A 15,288-nucleotide genomic window follows, 5' to 3' on the forward strand; every position below is an offset into this window, starting at 1 on the left:
AGATGATGGGTGCCCAGATAAGAAGTTTTATGCACATCTGAAGATTCGAACCCGAGCCTAATTTTGCGATTATTCCTCAGCTTACCAGCGACGCCTTATCCGACTTACCCAGCCGGCACCCATGAAATAGCTATATATTGTAAATAATAAATTAATCTGTGTTCAGTGCTCCAGCTGCTCACTAAATAAATTAAAATCTAAAATCTAAATTAAATAATCCCAAAAATGATAATTGCGAGCCCGAAGGGCGAAGCTAATAATCGCATACGCAGAAAAAAAAAAGCCATGTCACTTTGTCTGTATGTATGTATGTATGTATGTATGTATGTAACGCTCCATAGCTCGGGCTTTTTACGACACATTTCAGACTTTTTGGTCTTAAAAATTAGACAAAAAATATGCGGTGCGACCAGAACAAAAATAATTTCATTTACTTAATTAGTTCTTCTGTAATTAATGAAAAACTGTTAAAATAATTGCTTAACGACTAGTGACATCTGGCGGTGGCGACTACAACTTTTCACCTTAGGTTTAAATTTCACTTTCCACTAAATATGTAAGTGTCATTTATTTAAAGTGTTAAGTTAAAAATTCATCCTTCTCGTCGAATAATTTTTATTGAAATATATTCGTAATGGATGGTTAAACATGAGTAAAATAATTTTACGAATATATTCCGCCCAAACAAATCACCACCAGATGTCCGTAGTATCGCCGTGATGACGCAATCTTTGATGTCCCATCCATGACGCAACAACCAGATTTGCATTTATGTTTTGCAGTTATTTGACTAAAAAATGGTTATTTTTAAATTCAATTATTGAACTTTATTTGTAAAAATAGGAACATTTGAGTTGAGCAAACTAAACGAAAATAACTTGCAAGGATATTGAACTGTGACAGAAAAATCCCACAGGATTGCAATTGCGAAAGAAAGTGTTGATACGAGGTTATATAAGGGTGATTCGACTCGAGTTGATTTTAAAAGGGTGCCAAACACACACCGTTTCTGTCAGACTGTTTTTACCACACAAAAACACCGTTTCTGCCTGATTGTTTTTTTTACCATACAAAGAAAACAAGAAATCACATTGCTCCATCACTTTGATGATTTCTATTCCCAGAATATCGATTGTTTTTACCATAAAAAAAACAAATTGATTTTAAAGGGTGCCAAACACACACCATTTCTGTCAGACTGTTTTTACCACACAAAAACACCGTTTCTGCCTGATTGTTTTTTTTACCACACCAAAAGCAATAGTCAAATCTATTCCCGGATTATCGAACGTCAAAATGTCTTCTAAGAGAAAACGAAAGGATGAACTTGCAGCTAGGCAAGCCAAACGTAGAGCAACGGAATCTGAAGAACAGCGGTTTGCTCGACTTGAAGCAAATGCTGTCAGGAATGCTGCAGCGAGATCAGCCGAGTCTGAAGTTCAGCGGTGTGCTCGACTTGAATTAAATGCTGTTAGGAATGCTGCAGCACGATCAGCAGAGTCTGAAGTACAGCTTTGTGCTCGACTTGAAGCAAATGCTGCTAGAAATGTTGCAGCACGATTAGCCGAGTCTGAAGTTCAGCGGTGTGCTCGACTTGAAGCAAATGCTCTCAGGAATTCTGCAGTACGATCAGCCGAGTCTGAACAACAGACTGTTAATCGCCGTGCTGAAGATGCTCTGAGGCATACATTCGACAGAGAAGCCGAGTGTCCTCAACAAACTGCTGCTAGACTTGCTGCTTCCGCTGCTCGATTTGCCGCCAGAATATCCAATGAAACCCAAGATGAAGCTAACGATAGGCGACAAAGTAATGCAAGTATTCAACGACGATCTAGGGAAACCCGTCAAATCTCCAAAGAAGAATATCTAGATGTTTTTGATGCTTCCGTCAATGGACCGCTTCATAAGCAACCTTTCGTCGACAAGCATATGAAAAAATTCCATTCTGAATTGCATCAATTAAATCAGCAGCATTGCCTCCACTGTCGAGAATTGTGGCCTACAACAGATGCAATTGTCGATCCCTACATTTGCTGCCGTTGCAAGAAACTTACGGAATTCAACCCTTTTGGCATTCAAAATGATATGGTGCGTGATTTTTCATCTATTCCACTAGCAATTCAGAAGCACTTTCGGGAACTTACTCCTCTTGAAGAAATGCTTCTCTCGCCAGTAATTTCCATCATGTCTGTCTTCCGGCTACCTTCTGGTGGACATGTTTCTCGTGGCTACGTGGCAAATTTCAAACAAGACGTAGCCGGATTCATCAGAGAGATTCCTCTCACAGCAGAGCAACTTCCGTGCCTCGTCATAAGAAGGAGAGGTGTGGACAACACCTGTGCCGAATTCAAAGTTTGCCGAAAACGAGTTGAAGCAGTTGGCCGATTTCTCATTCAGAACCATCCAGGCTTTGCTTCACATCGTATCACTTTTAGCCAGACCAACTGTGATTTGCTGCCCGAAGATGGACCTTTGTTAAATATTCCGACGATGGACAGCGACAACGATGAATTGAATGTCACTGACGAAGGAGCCATGACAAGGGATGTTCCATCAGAAGACATTCTTGATCAGCCACAACCTCCTGATGTCGCTTTCGTCATTTCAAACAACATCAGGCCTCCTCAACAAAATGAAATATTAAATGCGCTCGATCCGGTTAATTGGCCAACAATTTCAACTGAGCCTATCAACGAATTTGAGGTCATGTCTGGTCTTGCATCTCTGGCTTTCATCAAGTTGTTTCCTCTTGGGCAAGCTGACCCAACAAAGAAAGGTCGCAGACAAGACCTATCCGAACTCGTTGCTTCTAACCACTTAATGAAATATGCCGAGATTGATTGTACAAAGGAACCCGACGAATCTCATCCAAACGAGTATTTGTATTATCCGTTTGCTGAACATGAGCGCTTCTGTTTTTGGTCGGTTGATCGCATACGACGCCATCGAGCCCTTGGGCAGTGTTCCGTTTTTCTGAGACAAAATCCCGAAGAAGCTGCATTGTCTATGGAGGAACTTAAGGCTATGGCTGCCAACGGTCAACTTGACTCGGTCATCAGCAAAATGTACTCTTATACAGCCAATGTCACTGGCAGTGACGCCTACTGGAGCAAGCGTCGGAGAGAATTAGAGGCTATAATGCAACAGAAAGGTCTTGGCACGGCTTTTTTTACTGTTAGCTTTGCTGACAATCACTGGGACGACCTCCATCGTCTCATGCCCAACGGTTCAGCTGAACCAAAACTTCGCTACCAGAGTACAAATGCAAATTTACATCTAGCAGACTGGTACTTTTCCGAAAAATTACGTCTTTTCATGAAACATTTTTTCGGTGGTGTCTTGGATCTCGAATGGTTTTGGTATCGTTTCGAGTGGCAATCAAGAACAGCCATTCATGCCCACGGTGTTGTAAAGCTCAAAAACGACCCGGGGATTGCCGACCTAATGATTAAAGTCTACGCTGGCCGACTTATGGCGCAAAAACTAGCTGATCCACAGTACACAGCAAACCTTAGCGAACAAGACGTCCAAGAAAAGCAAGATCTAGTTGAAGCCGGCATTCTTGCAGAACTCAAGGTTCTAAAGTATGCCGATACTCTGTTGTGTGCCTGTAATACTCGGTCTGATCCAGTCAACCCGTTCAATGCTGAAGTACCAGTTCCCCATCCGTGTTCAAGCAATGTCTCGTCAATTTTGAACGATGGAGCAGCCATGGACGACTTCTTCGAAAGATTGGCAAACTGTGTTCAACGTCACGTCTGTCGACCAGACGGTTACTGTAAATCGAAGGACGGCAAATGTCGTTTCCACTTTCCTTTTGATCTAGTTAGTGAATCGAGAATAGTTTTTGAAAAAATCGGAAACACAGACTCTGTTCGTGCGAAAATTGTTCTCAAAAGAAACGACAAGTACATGAATGTTCACAACAGATCAATGTTGGAACATTGGTGTGCCAATGTAGATCTTCAGCTCATTCTTGATCATCACGCTGCAATGAACTACATGGTCAAGTATGCTAGCAAACAAGAGCGGTCTGGAAACACTTTACAGCAAGTGATCAAAACGATTATCAACAAGGCTGATGTCACAGATAATGCTGGCTCCGCTTTTCGCTCCTCTATCATTCGTTCCATTGGCCATCGTGACATCGGGAAAGGTGAAGCGTCGCGCATTTTGTTTTCCGGCCACCACTGTGAATCATCCTTCAATTACGTCAACGTTTCTTTGGACCTGACTGTAAACGAAGTCTTCAGAAATCCAACGACTGGTGAGTTGGAAACTCGACCAACTCTGCTTACCTACTTTGCCAAACGTCATGTTTACATTGAACAAAACACCTACCCCAATTGGAATCTTGATCAACCCAATTTTATCGAGTTTTGTCGTCACTTCACTGTCGTCAAAGGGAATCTTAGAAATAATCCCAAGCCGGACAAGACCATTGTTTTGACATTCCCGGTGCATCGAAATTCTCCTACGTCAGCTACCTACCATCTGTTCTGCCGATATTCGCTAATCAAGTTTTTCCCATGGACGGAATCATCTATTCCAATGCTTTTGGATGACAACCTTGTCGTACGCCAATGGCAAGACTTTCGATTGACTGCAGCTCAGGAACTGCGTCAATATTTCAACTTAGACGAAGAATTACAAAGTCGATTAGATCAGGCAGCTGATGACCTCCAGGAAGAAGACAACATTGAAAACGACAACTTTAATCAACTTGAATGGCAGCAAGCGGTCGGTATGCGACCTGCTGGCGAACAAGAAGTTCGTTCTGATCTACCTGTGATTGACCGTTCTTTCCCTTGGCTGACTAGTCTTCAGCTTCATTACACTCCACATGAATTGGCCTGTGGAAGCACTTGGGTGGTTAATCATCTAACCAACGGAAGAGATCTCGGCACTGATTCTACAGATTTACCGTTTGTCAGTCCCAGTCAACTGAATCGTTCACAACGAATGTGGTTCGATATGGTTGTTGAGGCTCTGCAATCTCGGAAACAGTTGTTATTGATCGTCAATGGCACAGCTGGTACTGGCAAAACCTTCACTATTTCAGCAATTTCCAGTGCTGTCCCTAAAGAACATATCGTCCGTTCGGCCTACACCGCGAAAGCTGCCCATCTCATCCGCGGTGAAACTTTGCACAAGATATTTCAAATTCCAGTAGAAAAAGGCCAAGGCACAAAGTTTGGCCCTCTTAATGGAGCGAAACTGGCAGCTCTTCAAGAGAAATTTCGTCATGTTAAAATTATCATAATTGACGAATATTCAATGTTGAGCTTGACCATGCTTGGAAAAATTGACGCTCGTCTTCGTGAAGCTAAAGGCAACAACCTTTTTTGTGGTGGGCTGACTGTTATTTTGGTTGGAGATCCAGCTCAGCTTCCTCCTGTGGCTGCTCCTTCCCTCTATTCCCAATCAACAGCACCGTTTGCCAACGAGGGTCGGGCCGCTTACTTGGCTTTCCAATCCGTCATCAAGTTGACAGAAGTTCGACGACAACAAGTAGAAGATGGCGACATTGACCAGCAAACATTCCTGGACACACTCAACTCTTTGAGAGAGGGAAACTGTTCCATAGACCAGTGGAAATTCCTTCAAGCAAGGAATCCGGAAGCCATTGCCAACTTTGGCACTGATTTTGAAGATGCGACCTACTTGTTTGCCACCAACGTTAACGAACAAAATGGCAATAACCATTTTTTAGTCAAATAACTGCAAAACATAAATGCAAATCTGGTTGTTGCGTCATGGATGGGACATCAAAGATTGCGTCATCACGGCGATACTACGGACATCTGGTGGTGATTTGTTTGGGCGGAATATATTCGTAAAATTATTTTACTCATGTTTAACCATCCATTACGAATATATTTCAATAAAAATTATTCGACGAGAAGGATGAATTTTTAACTTAACACTTTAAATAAATGACACTTACATATGTAGTGGAAAGTGAAATTTAAACCTAAGGTGAAAAGTTGTAGTCGCCACCGCCAGATGTCACTAGTCGTTAAGCAATTATTTTAACAGTTTTTCATTAATTACAGAAGAACTAATTAAGTAAATGAAATTATTTTTGTTCTGGTCGCACCGCATATTTTTTGTCTAATTTTTAAGACCAAAAAGTCTGAAATGTGTCGTAAAAAGCCCGAGCTATGGAGCGTTACATACATACATACATACATACATACATACAGACAAAGTGACATGGCTTTTTTTTTTCTGCGTATGCGATTATTAGCTTCGCCCTTCGGGCTCGCAATAATAGATAATCTGCAATCTATTGACTTCATAACGAAATCAGCTAATTCTATTCCACTTTTCTAAATGTCTTATCGACAATTTGAAATGAATTTCTTATTACCTTTTAGGAAATCATCAATTGGATGTCACTATCGAAACACTGGCACTCTCACTCACAGAACAATCAATTTTTGAGTTTGAAAAAGTTGGACGAAACAGATTGGCACATCACCTGACGTAATAATCTCGAAAAAATCTCATCCATCCATTACGAATATATTTCAATAAAAATTATTCGACGAGAAGGATGAATTTTTAACTTAACACTTTAAATAAATGACACTTACATATGTAGTGGAAAGTGAAATTTAAACCTAAGGTGAAAAGTTGTAGTCGCCACCGCCAGATGTCACTAGTCGTTAAGCAATTATTTTAACAGTTTTTCATTAATTACAGAAGAACTAATTAAGTAAATGAAATTATTTTTGTTCTGGTCGCACCGCATATTTTTTGTCTAATTTTTAAGACCAAAAAGTCTGAAATGTGTCGTAAAAAGCCCGAGCTATGGAGCGTCGCGGCGCGGCGCGCAACAAATCTCGAAAAAAAAGCCATGTCACTTTGTCTGTATGTATGTATGTATGTATGTATGTATGTAAAAAGCGCCAAAACGAAAGATTTTTAAAATTTGAGATAAAATCAACACTGAAAGTGTTTTAATTTTCAATTAAATCTCATATAATTCACGTGTGTAACATTCCAACAACTGCTGCATGTTAGGGTGTTGCTCAGTTTGCAACTTTAACTATGATTCCTAGACGACAATATAAATCCACATTAAACCAACAAAACAAATTGAAAATGAAACAGTTTTGTGTCATGTTACCCTCCATATTTAATTAATACATAGTAATGACCGGAACCTATTTACACATTACAGACATAATAGAAAGTTTTAATTCATTTAATTTATGTGATGATATTCCTTATCATTTTTGCGAGCCCGAAGGGCGAAGCTAATAATCGCATACGCAGAAAAAAAAATACCATGTCACTTTGTCTGTATGTATGTATGTATGTATGTATGTATGTAACGCTCCATAGCTCGGGCGTTTTACGACACATTTCAGACTTTTTGGTCTTAAAAATTAGACAAAAAATATGCGGTGCGACCAGTACAAAAATAATTTCATTTACTTAATTAGTTCTCCTGTAATTAATGAAAAACTGTTAAAATAATTACTTAACGACTAGTGACATCTGGTGGTAGGTGGCAAAATTAATCACCACCAGATGTCCATAGCATCGCCGTGATGACGCAATCATTGGTGTCCCAGCCTTGACGCAACAACCAGATTTGCATTTATGTTTTGTAGTTATTTGACTAAAAGATGGTTTTTTTTAAATTCAATTATTGAACTTTATGTGTAAAAATAGGAACACATGAGTTGAGCAAACTAAACGTAAATAACTTGCGAGGATATTGAACAGTGACGAAAAAATCCCGTTTTAAGATCAAAAAGTCTGTGAAGAAAAGTGTACAAAAGATTCACAACAGATTTCGGACTTTTTGGTCTCAAAAATTACACAAAATATATGCGGTGCTGCCAGAACAAAAATAATTTTATTTACTTTGAAATATGGATCGAATTAAATTTAAAAGACGAAAAATAAATTTTTGGTTATAGCGCTGGCTTGATAATGAAGAGGGTCATGGTTCAAGTCTCATTATAGATTTACTTTTTTTTTAAATAAAAATATTGTTTTGACCCATGCCCTTTGTTAACCATGACTCAGACAAATCAAAATTTAACGATAGAATTTTTTTTCCAGAAAATTTCAGAGAAAAAACATAGAATTTACAGAAAAATTCTGAAAAATTAGGAAGGCATTTAGCAAAAAGTCCGACTTAACAATATAGGCCATGATTTTTTTATTTAAGACAGTTTTCAACTGGCTTACGACTATCCCTTCGCGGCGAGCTGATACAAGTGACATCTGGCGGTGGCGACTACAACTTTTCACCTTAGGTTTAAATTTCACTTTCCACTAAATATGTAAGTGTCATTTATTTAAAGTGTTAAGTTAAAAATTCATCCTTCTCGTCGAATAATTTTTATTGAAATATATTCGTAATGGATGGTTAAACATGAGTAAAATAATTTTACGAATATATTCCGCCCAAACAAATCACCACCAGATGTCCGTAGTATCGCCGTGATGACGCAATCTTTGATGTCCCATCCATGACGCAACAACCAGATTTGCATTTATGTTTTGCAGTTATTTGACTAAAAAATGGTTATTTTTAAATTCAATTATTGAACTTTATTTGTAAAAATAGGAACATTTGAGTTGAGCAAACTAAACGAAAATAACTTGCAAGGATATTGAACTGTGACAGAAAAATCCCACAGGATTGCAATTGCGAAAGAAAGTGTTGATACGAGGTTATATAAGGGTGATTCGACTCGAGTTGATTTTAAAAGGGTGCCAAACACACACCGTTTCTGTCAGACTGTTTTTACCACACAAAAACACCGTTTCTGCCTGATTGTTTTTTTTACCATACAAAGAAAACAAGAAATCACATTGCTCCATCACTTTGATGATTTCTATTCCCAGAATATCGATTGTTTTTACCATAAAAAAAACAAATTGATTTTAAAGGGTGCCAAACACACACCATTTCTGTCAGACTGTTTTTACCACACAAAAACACCGTTTCTGCCTGATTGTTTTTTTTACCACACCAAAAGCAATAGTCAAATCTATTCCCGGATTATCGAACGTCAAAATGTCTTCTAAGAGAAAACGAAAGGATGAACTTGCAGCTAGGCAAGCCAAACGTAGAGCAACGGAATCTGAAGAACAGCGGTTTGCTCGACTTGAAGCAAATGCTGTCAGGAATGCTGCAGCGAGATCAGTCGAGTCTGAAGTTCAGCGGTGTGCTCGACTTGAATTAAATGCTGTTAGGAATGCTGCAGCACGATCAGCAGAGTCTGAAGTACAGCTTTGTGCTCGACTTGAAGCAAATGCTGCTAGAAATGTTGCAGCACGATTAGCCGAGTCTGAAGTTCAGCGGTGTGCTCGACTTGAAGCAAATGCTCTCAGGAATTCTGCAGTACGATCAGCCGAGTCTGAACAACAGACTGTTAATCGCCGTGCTGAAGATGCTCTGAGGCATACATTCGACAGAGAAGCCGAGTGTCCTCAACAAACTGCTGCTAGACTTGCTGCTTCCGCTGCTCGATTTGCCGCCAGAATATCCAATGAAACCCAAGATGAAGCTAACGATAGGCGACAAAGTAATGCAAGTATTCAACGACGATCTAGGGAAACCCGTCAAATCTCCAAAGAAGAATATCTAGATGTTTTTGATGCTTCCGTCAATGGACCGCTTCATAAGCAACCTTTCGTCGACAAGCATATGAAAAAATTCCATTCTGAATTGCATCAATTAAATCAGCAGCATTGCCTCCACTGTCGAGAATTGTGGCCTACAACAGATGCAATTGTCGATCCCTACATTTGCTGCCGTTGCAAGAAACTTACGGAATTCAACCCTTTTGGCATTCAAAATGATATGGTGCGTGATTTTTCATCTATTCCACTAGCAATTCAGAAGCACTTTCGGGAACTTACTCCTCTTGAAGAAATGCTTCTCTCGCCAGTAATTTCCATCATGTCTGTCTTCCGGCTACCTTCTGGTGGACATGTTTCTCGTGGCTACGTGGCAAATTTCAAACAAGACGTAGCCGGATTCATCAGAGAGATTCCTCTCACAGCAGAGCAACTTCCGTGCCTCGTCATAAGAAGGAGAGGTGTGGACAACACCTGTGCCGAATTCAAAGTTTGCCGAAAACGAGTTGAAGCAGTTGGCCGATTTCTCATTCAGAACCATCCAGGCTTTGCTTCACATCGTATCACTTTTAGCCAGACCAACTGTGATTTGCTGCCCGAAGATGGACCTTTGTTAAATATTCCGACGATGGACAGCGACAACGATGAATTGAATGTCACTGACGAAGGAGCCATGACAAGGGATGTTCCATCAGAAGACATTCTTGATCAGCCACAACCTCCTGATGTCGCTTTCGTCATTTCAAACAACATCAGGCCTCCTCAACAAAATGAAATATTAAATGCGCTCGATCCGGTTAATTGGCCAACAATTTCAACTGAGCCTATCAACGAATTTGAGGTCATGTCTGGTCTTGCATCTCTGGCTTTCATCAAGTTGTTTCCTCTTGGGCAAGCTGACCCAACAAAGAAAGGTCGCAGACAAGACCTATCCGAACTCGTTGCTTCTAACCACTTAATGAAATATGCCGAGATTGATTGTACAAAGGAACCCGACGAATCTCATCCAAACGAGTATTTGTATTATCCGTTTGCTGAACATGAGCGCTTCTGTTTTTGGTCGGTTGATCGCATACGACGCCATCGAGCCCTTGGGCAGTGTTCCGTTTTTCTGAGACAAAATCCCGAAGAAGCTGCATTGTCTATGGAGGAACTTAAGGCTATGGCTGCCAACGGTCAACTTGACTCGGTCATCAGCAAAATGTACTCTTATACAGCCAATGTCACTGGCAGTGACGCCTACTGGAGCAAGCGTCGGAGAGAATTAGAGGCTATAATGCAACAGAAAGGTCTTGGCACGGCTTTTTTTACTGTTAGCTTTGCTGACAATCACTGGGACGACCTCCATCGTCTCATGCCCAACGGTTCAGCTGAACCAAAACTTCGCTACCAGAGTACAAATGCAAATTTACATCTAGCAGACTGGTACTTTTCCGAAAAATTACGTCTTTTCATGAAACATTTTTTCGGTGGTGTCTTGGATCTCGAATGGTTTTGGTATCGTTTCGAGTGGCAATCAAGAACAGCCATTCATGCCCACGGTGTTGTAAAGCTCAAAAACGACCCGGGGATTGCCGACCTAATGATTAAAGTCTACGCTGGCCGACTTATGGCGCAAAAACTAGCTGATCCACAGTACACAGCAAACCTTAGCGAACAAGACGTCCAAGAAAAGCAAGATCTAGTTGAAGCCGGCATTCTTGCAGAACTCAAGGTTCTAAAGTATGCCGATACTCTGTTGTGTGCCTGTAATACTCGGTCTGATCCAGTCAACCCGTTCAATGCTGAAGTACCAGTTCCCCATCCGTGTTCAAGCAATGTCTCGTCAATTTTGAACGATGGAGCAGCCATGGACGACTTCTTCGAAAGATTGGCAAACTGTGTTCAACGTCACGTCTGTCGACCAGACGGTTACTGTAAATCGAAGGACGGCAAATGTCGTTTCCACTTTCCTTTTGATCTAGTTAGTGAATCGAGAATAGTTTTTGAAAAAATCGGAAACACAGACTCTGTTCGTGCGAAAATTGTTCTCAAAAGAAACGACAAGTACATGAATGTTCACAACAGATCAATGTTGGAACATTGGTGTGCCAATGTAGATCTTCAGCTCATTCTTGATCATCACGCTGCAATGAACTACATGGTCAAGTATGCTAGCAAACAAGAGCGGTCTGGAAACACTTTACAGCAAGTGATCAAAACGATTATCAACAAGGCTGATGTCACAGATAATGCTGGCTCCGCTTTTCGCTCCTCTATCATTCGTTCCATTGGCCATCGTGACATCGGGAAAGGTGAAGCGTCGCGCATTTTGTTTTCCGGCCACCACTGTGAATCATCCTTCAATTACGTCAACGTTTCTTTGGACCTGACTGTAAACGAAGTCTTCAGAAATCCAACGACTGGTGAGTTGGAAACTCGACCAACTCTGCTTACCTACTTTGCCAAACGTCATGTTTACATTGAACAAAACACCTACCCCAATTGGAATCTTGATCAACCCAATTTTATCGAGTTTTGTCGTCACTTCACTGTCGTCAAAGGGAATCTTAGAAATAATCCCAAGCCGGACAAGACCATTGTTTTGACATTCCCGGTGCATCGAAATTCTCCTACGTCAGCTACCTACCATCTGTTCTGCCGATATTCGCTAATCAAGTTTTTCCCATGGACGGAATCATCTATTCCAATGCTTTTGGATGACAACCTTGTCGTACGCCAATGGCAAGACTTTCGATTGACTGCAGCTCAGGAACTGCGTCAATATTTCAACTTAGACGAAGAATTACAAAGTCGATTAGATCAGGCAGCTGATGACCTCCAGGAAGAAGACAACATTGAAAACGACAACTTTAATCAACTTGAATGGCAGCAAGCGGTCGGTATGCGACCTGCTGGCGAACAAGAAGTTCGTTCTGATCTACCTGTGATTGACCGTTCTTTCCCTTGGCTGACTAGTCTTCAGCTTCATTACACTCCACATGAATTGGCCTGTGGAAGCACTTGGGTGGTTAATCATCTAACCAACGGAAGAGATCTCGGCACTGATTCTACAGATTTACCGTTTGTCAGTCCCAGTCAACTGAATCGTTCACAACGAATGTGGTTCGATATGGTTGTTGAGGCTCTGCAATCTCGGAAACAGTTGTTATTGATCGTCAATGGCACAGCTGGTACTGGCAAAACCTTCACTATTTCAGCAATTTCCAGTGCTGTCCCTAAAGAACATATCGTCCGTTCGGCCTACACCGCGAAAGCTGCCCATCTCATCCGCGGTGAAACTTTGCACAAGATATTTCAAATTCCAGTAGAAAAAGGCCAAGGCACAAAGTTTGGCCCTCTTAATGGAGCGAAACTGGCAGCTCTTCAAGAGAAATTTCGTCATGTTAAAATTATCATAATTGACGAATATTCAATGTTGAGCTTGACCATGCTTGGAAAAATTGACGCTCGTCTTCGTGAAGCTAAAGGCAACAACCTTTTTTGTGGTGGGCTGACTGTTATTTTGGTTGGAGATCCAGCTCAGCTTCCTCCTGTGGCTGCTCCTTCCCTCTATTCCCAATCAACAGCACCGTTTGCCAACGAGGGTCGGGCCGCTTACTTGGCTTTCCAATCCGTCATCAAGTTGACAGAAGTTCGACGACAACAAGTAGAAGATGGCGACATTGACCAGCAAACATTCCTGGACACACTCAACTCTTTGAGAGAGGGAAACTGTTCCATAGACCAGTGGAAATTCCTTCAAGCAAGGAATCCGGAAGCCATTGCCAACTTTGGCACTGATTTTGAAGATGCGACCTACTTGTTTGCCACCAACGAAGCTGTTAATCGCAGGAATTACTTTAAATTACCACAACTTCAAATGCCAATCACCCTACTACGGTCGGTAAATGTGCCTTCAAGTGGCAAGTCAAAGCCATCTGATCAGTTTCGAGGGCTTGAAGTTGAACTGTACCTTGCGATTGGAGCCCAAGTAACGTTAACATCCAACATCAACACGGATGTGGGTCTCACTAATGGTGCCAGAGGTACCGTGGTTGACATCGTCTATTCCAAACAGCCCAATGTTGATCTGCCTGATTTCATCGTTGTTAGATGGCCTGATTATACCGGTCCTCAATTCTTCTCTACAACCATGAATAACGGCATTTCAACTCACAACTGTATACCAATCCCGGCAATATCCATACGGTCTGATGACACGAGAGCCGTCCGGATTCAGTTTCCCCTTCGCCTGGCTTATGCGATGACCGTATGGAAATCTCAAGGAGAAACTCTAGGCAAAACTGTTGTAGACATCGGTCCCAAAGAAACCGCCGGCCTGACTTTCGTCGCTCTTTCAAGGGGAAGACACATTAGTGATTTGGCCGTCTTGCCATTTGACTATCAAAGAGCATTGAAAATATCGACTGGCGATGGGTTATTTGCTAGAAAGATGGAAGAAAGACGGCTAAATATGTTGTGTCAGGTTACACAAGATCAATGGTTTGAAAATAACCCAGAATAAATTTGTTTTATTTTCTTACTGTTTTGCTGTCTCACAAATTCGCTTTTCGTGTGCCTTTGTCACTCAACAACGTAACGTCACTTTTGAATACAAAATAGGTCCTGAATTTGTCATTTAAGACAGTTTTTAACTGGCTTACGACTATCCATTCGGCGAGCTGATAAGCTTGCTTTTCTATCTTAATCGCATACGCAGAAAAAAAAAAGCCATGTCACTTTGTCTGTATGTATGTATGTATGTATGTAACGCTCCATAGCTCGGGCTTTTTACGACACATTTCAGACTTTTTGGTCTTAAAAATTAGACAAAAAATATGCGGTGCGACCAGAACAAAAATAATTTCATTTACTTAATTAGTTCTCCTGTAATTAATGAAAAACTGTTAAAATAATTGCTTAACGACTAGTGACATCTGGCGGTGGCGACTACAACTTTTTCACTTAATGACTGGTGACATCTTGCGGTGGCGACTACAACTTTTTCACCTTAGGTTTAAATTCCACTTTACATTCTTAACGTGCTTGTCATTTACTTAACGTGTTAAGTTTAAAATAAATTCTTTCTTGTCTAATATTTTTAATTGAAATATATTCGTTATGGATGGTTAAACATGATTAAAAACCACCAGATGTCCATAGCATCGCCGTGATGACGCAATCATTGGTGTCCCAACCATGACGCAACAACCAGATTTGCATTTATGTTTTGTAGTTATTTGACTAAACGATGGTTATTTTTTAAATTCAATTATTGAACTTTATGTGTAAAAATAGGAACATATGAGTTGAGCAAACTAAACGTTAATAACTTGCAAGAATATTGAACTGTGACAGAAAAATCCTGTTTTAAGACAAAAAAGTCTGAAGAAAAGTGTGAATAACAGATTCACAACAGATTTCAGACTTTTTTGTCTTAAAAATTATACAAAAAATATGCGGTGCTGCCAGAACAAGAATAATTTTATTTACTTTGATAATGGATTGAATTAAAAGACGAAAAATAGATTTTTGGTTATGACGCTGGCATGATAATGAAGAGGGCCATGGTTCAAGTCTAATTATAGATTTACTTTTTTTTAGAATAAAAATATTGTTTTTACCCATGCCCTTTGACTCAGACAAAACAAAATATCGCGATAGAATTTTTTTCCAGAAAATTTCAGAGAAAAA

General features: G+C 40.5%; 2 protein-coding genes across 2 annotated transcripts; both read left to right on the forward strand.

Moving 5' to 3' along the window:
* The first annotated feature begins 3,315 nt into the window (after positions 1-3,315).
* On the forward strand, positions 3,316-5,721 carry LOC124327729. The gene is made up of 2 exons (XM_046786726.1): positions 3,316-3,778; positions 3,962-5,721. Exons 1-2 carry the CDS (start codon positions 3,316-3,318, stop codon positions 5,719-5,721), a joined length of 2,223 nt encoding a protein of 740 aa, XP_046642682.1.
* Positions 5,722-11,065: 5,344 nt separating this feature from the next.
* Positions 11,066-14,119, forward strand: LOC124327730. Its single transcript, XM_046786727.1, has 2 exons — positions 11,066-11,528; positions 11,712-14,119. The coding sequence occupies exons 1-2, from the start codon at positions 11,066-11,068 to the stop codon at positions 14,117-14,119; spliced, it is 2,871 nt and encodes a 956-aa protein (XP_046642683.1).
* The last annotated feature ends 1,169 nt before the right edge of the window (positions 14,120-15,288 follow it).

The sequence above is a fragment of the Daphnia pulicaria genome, chromosome 2, assembly GCF_021234035.1.
Source record: "Daphnia pulicaria isolate SC F1-1A chromosome 2, SC_F0-13Bv2, whole genome shotgun sequence".
Lineage (NCBI taxonomy): Eukaryota > Metazoa > Arthropoda > Branchiopoda > Diplostraca > Daphniidae > Daphnia > Daphnia pulicaria.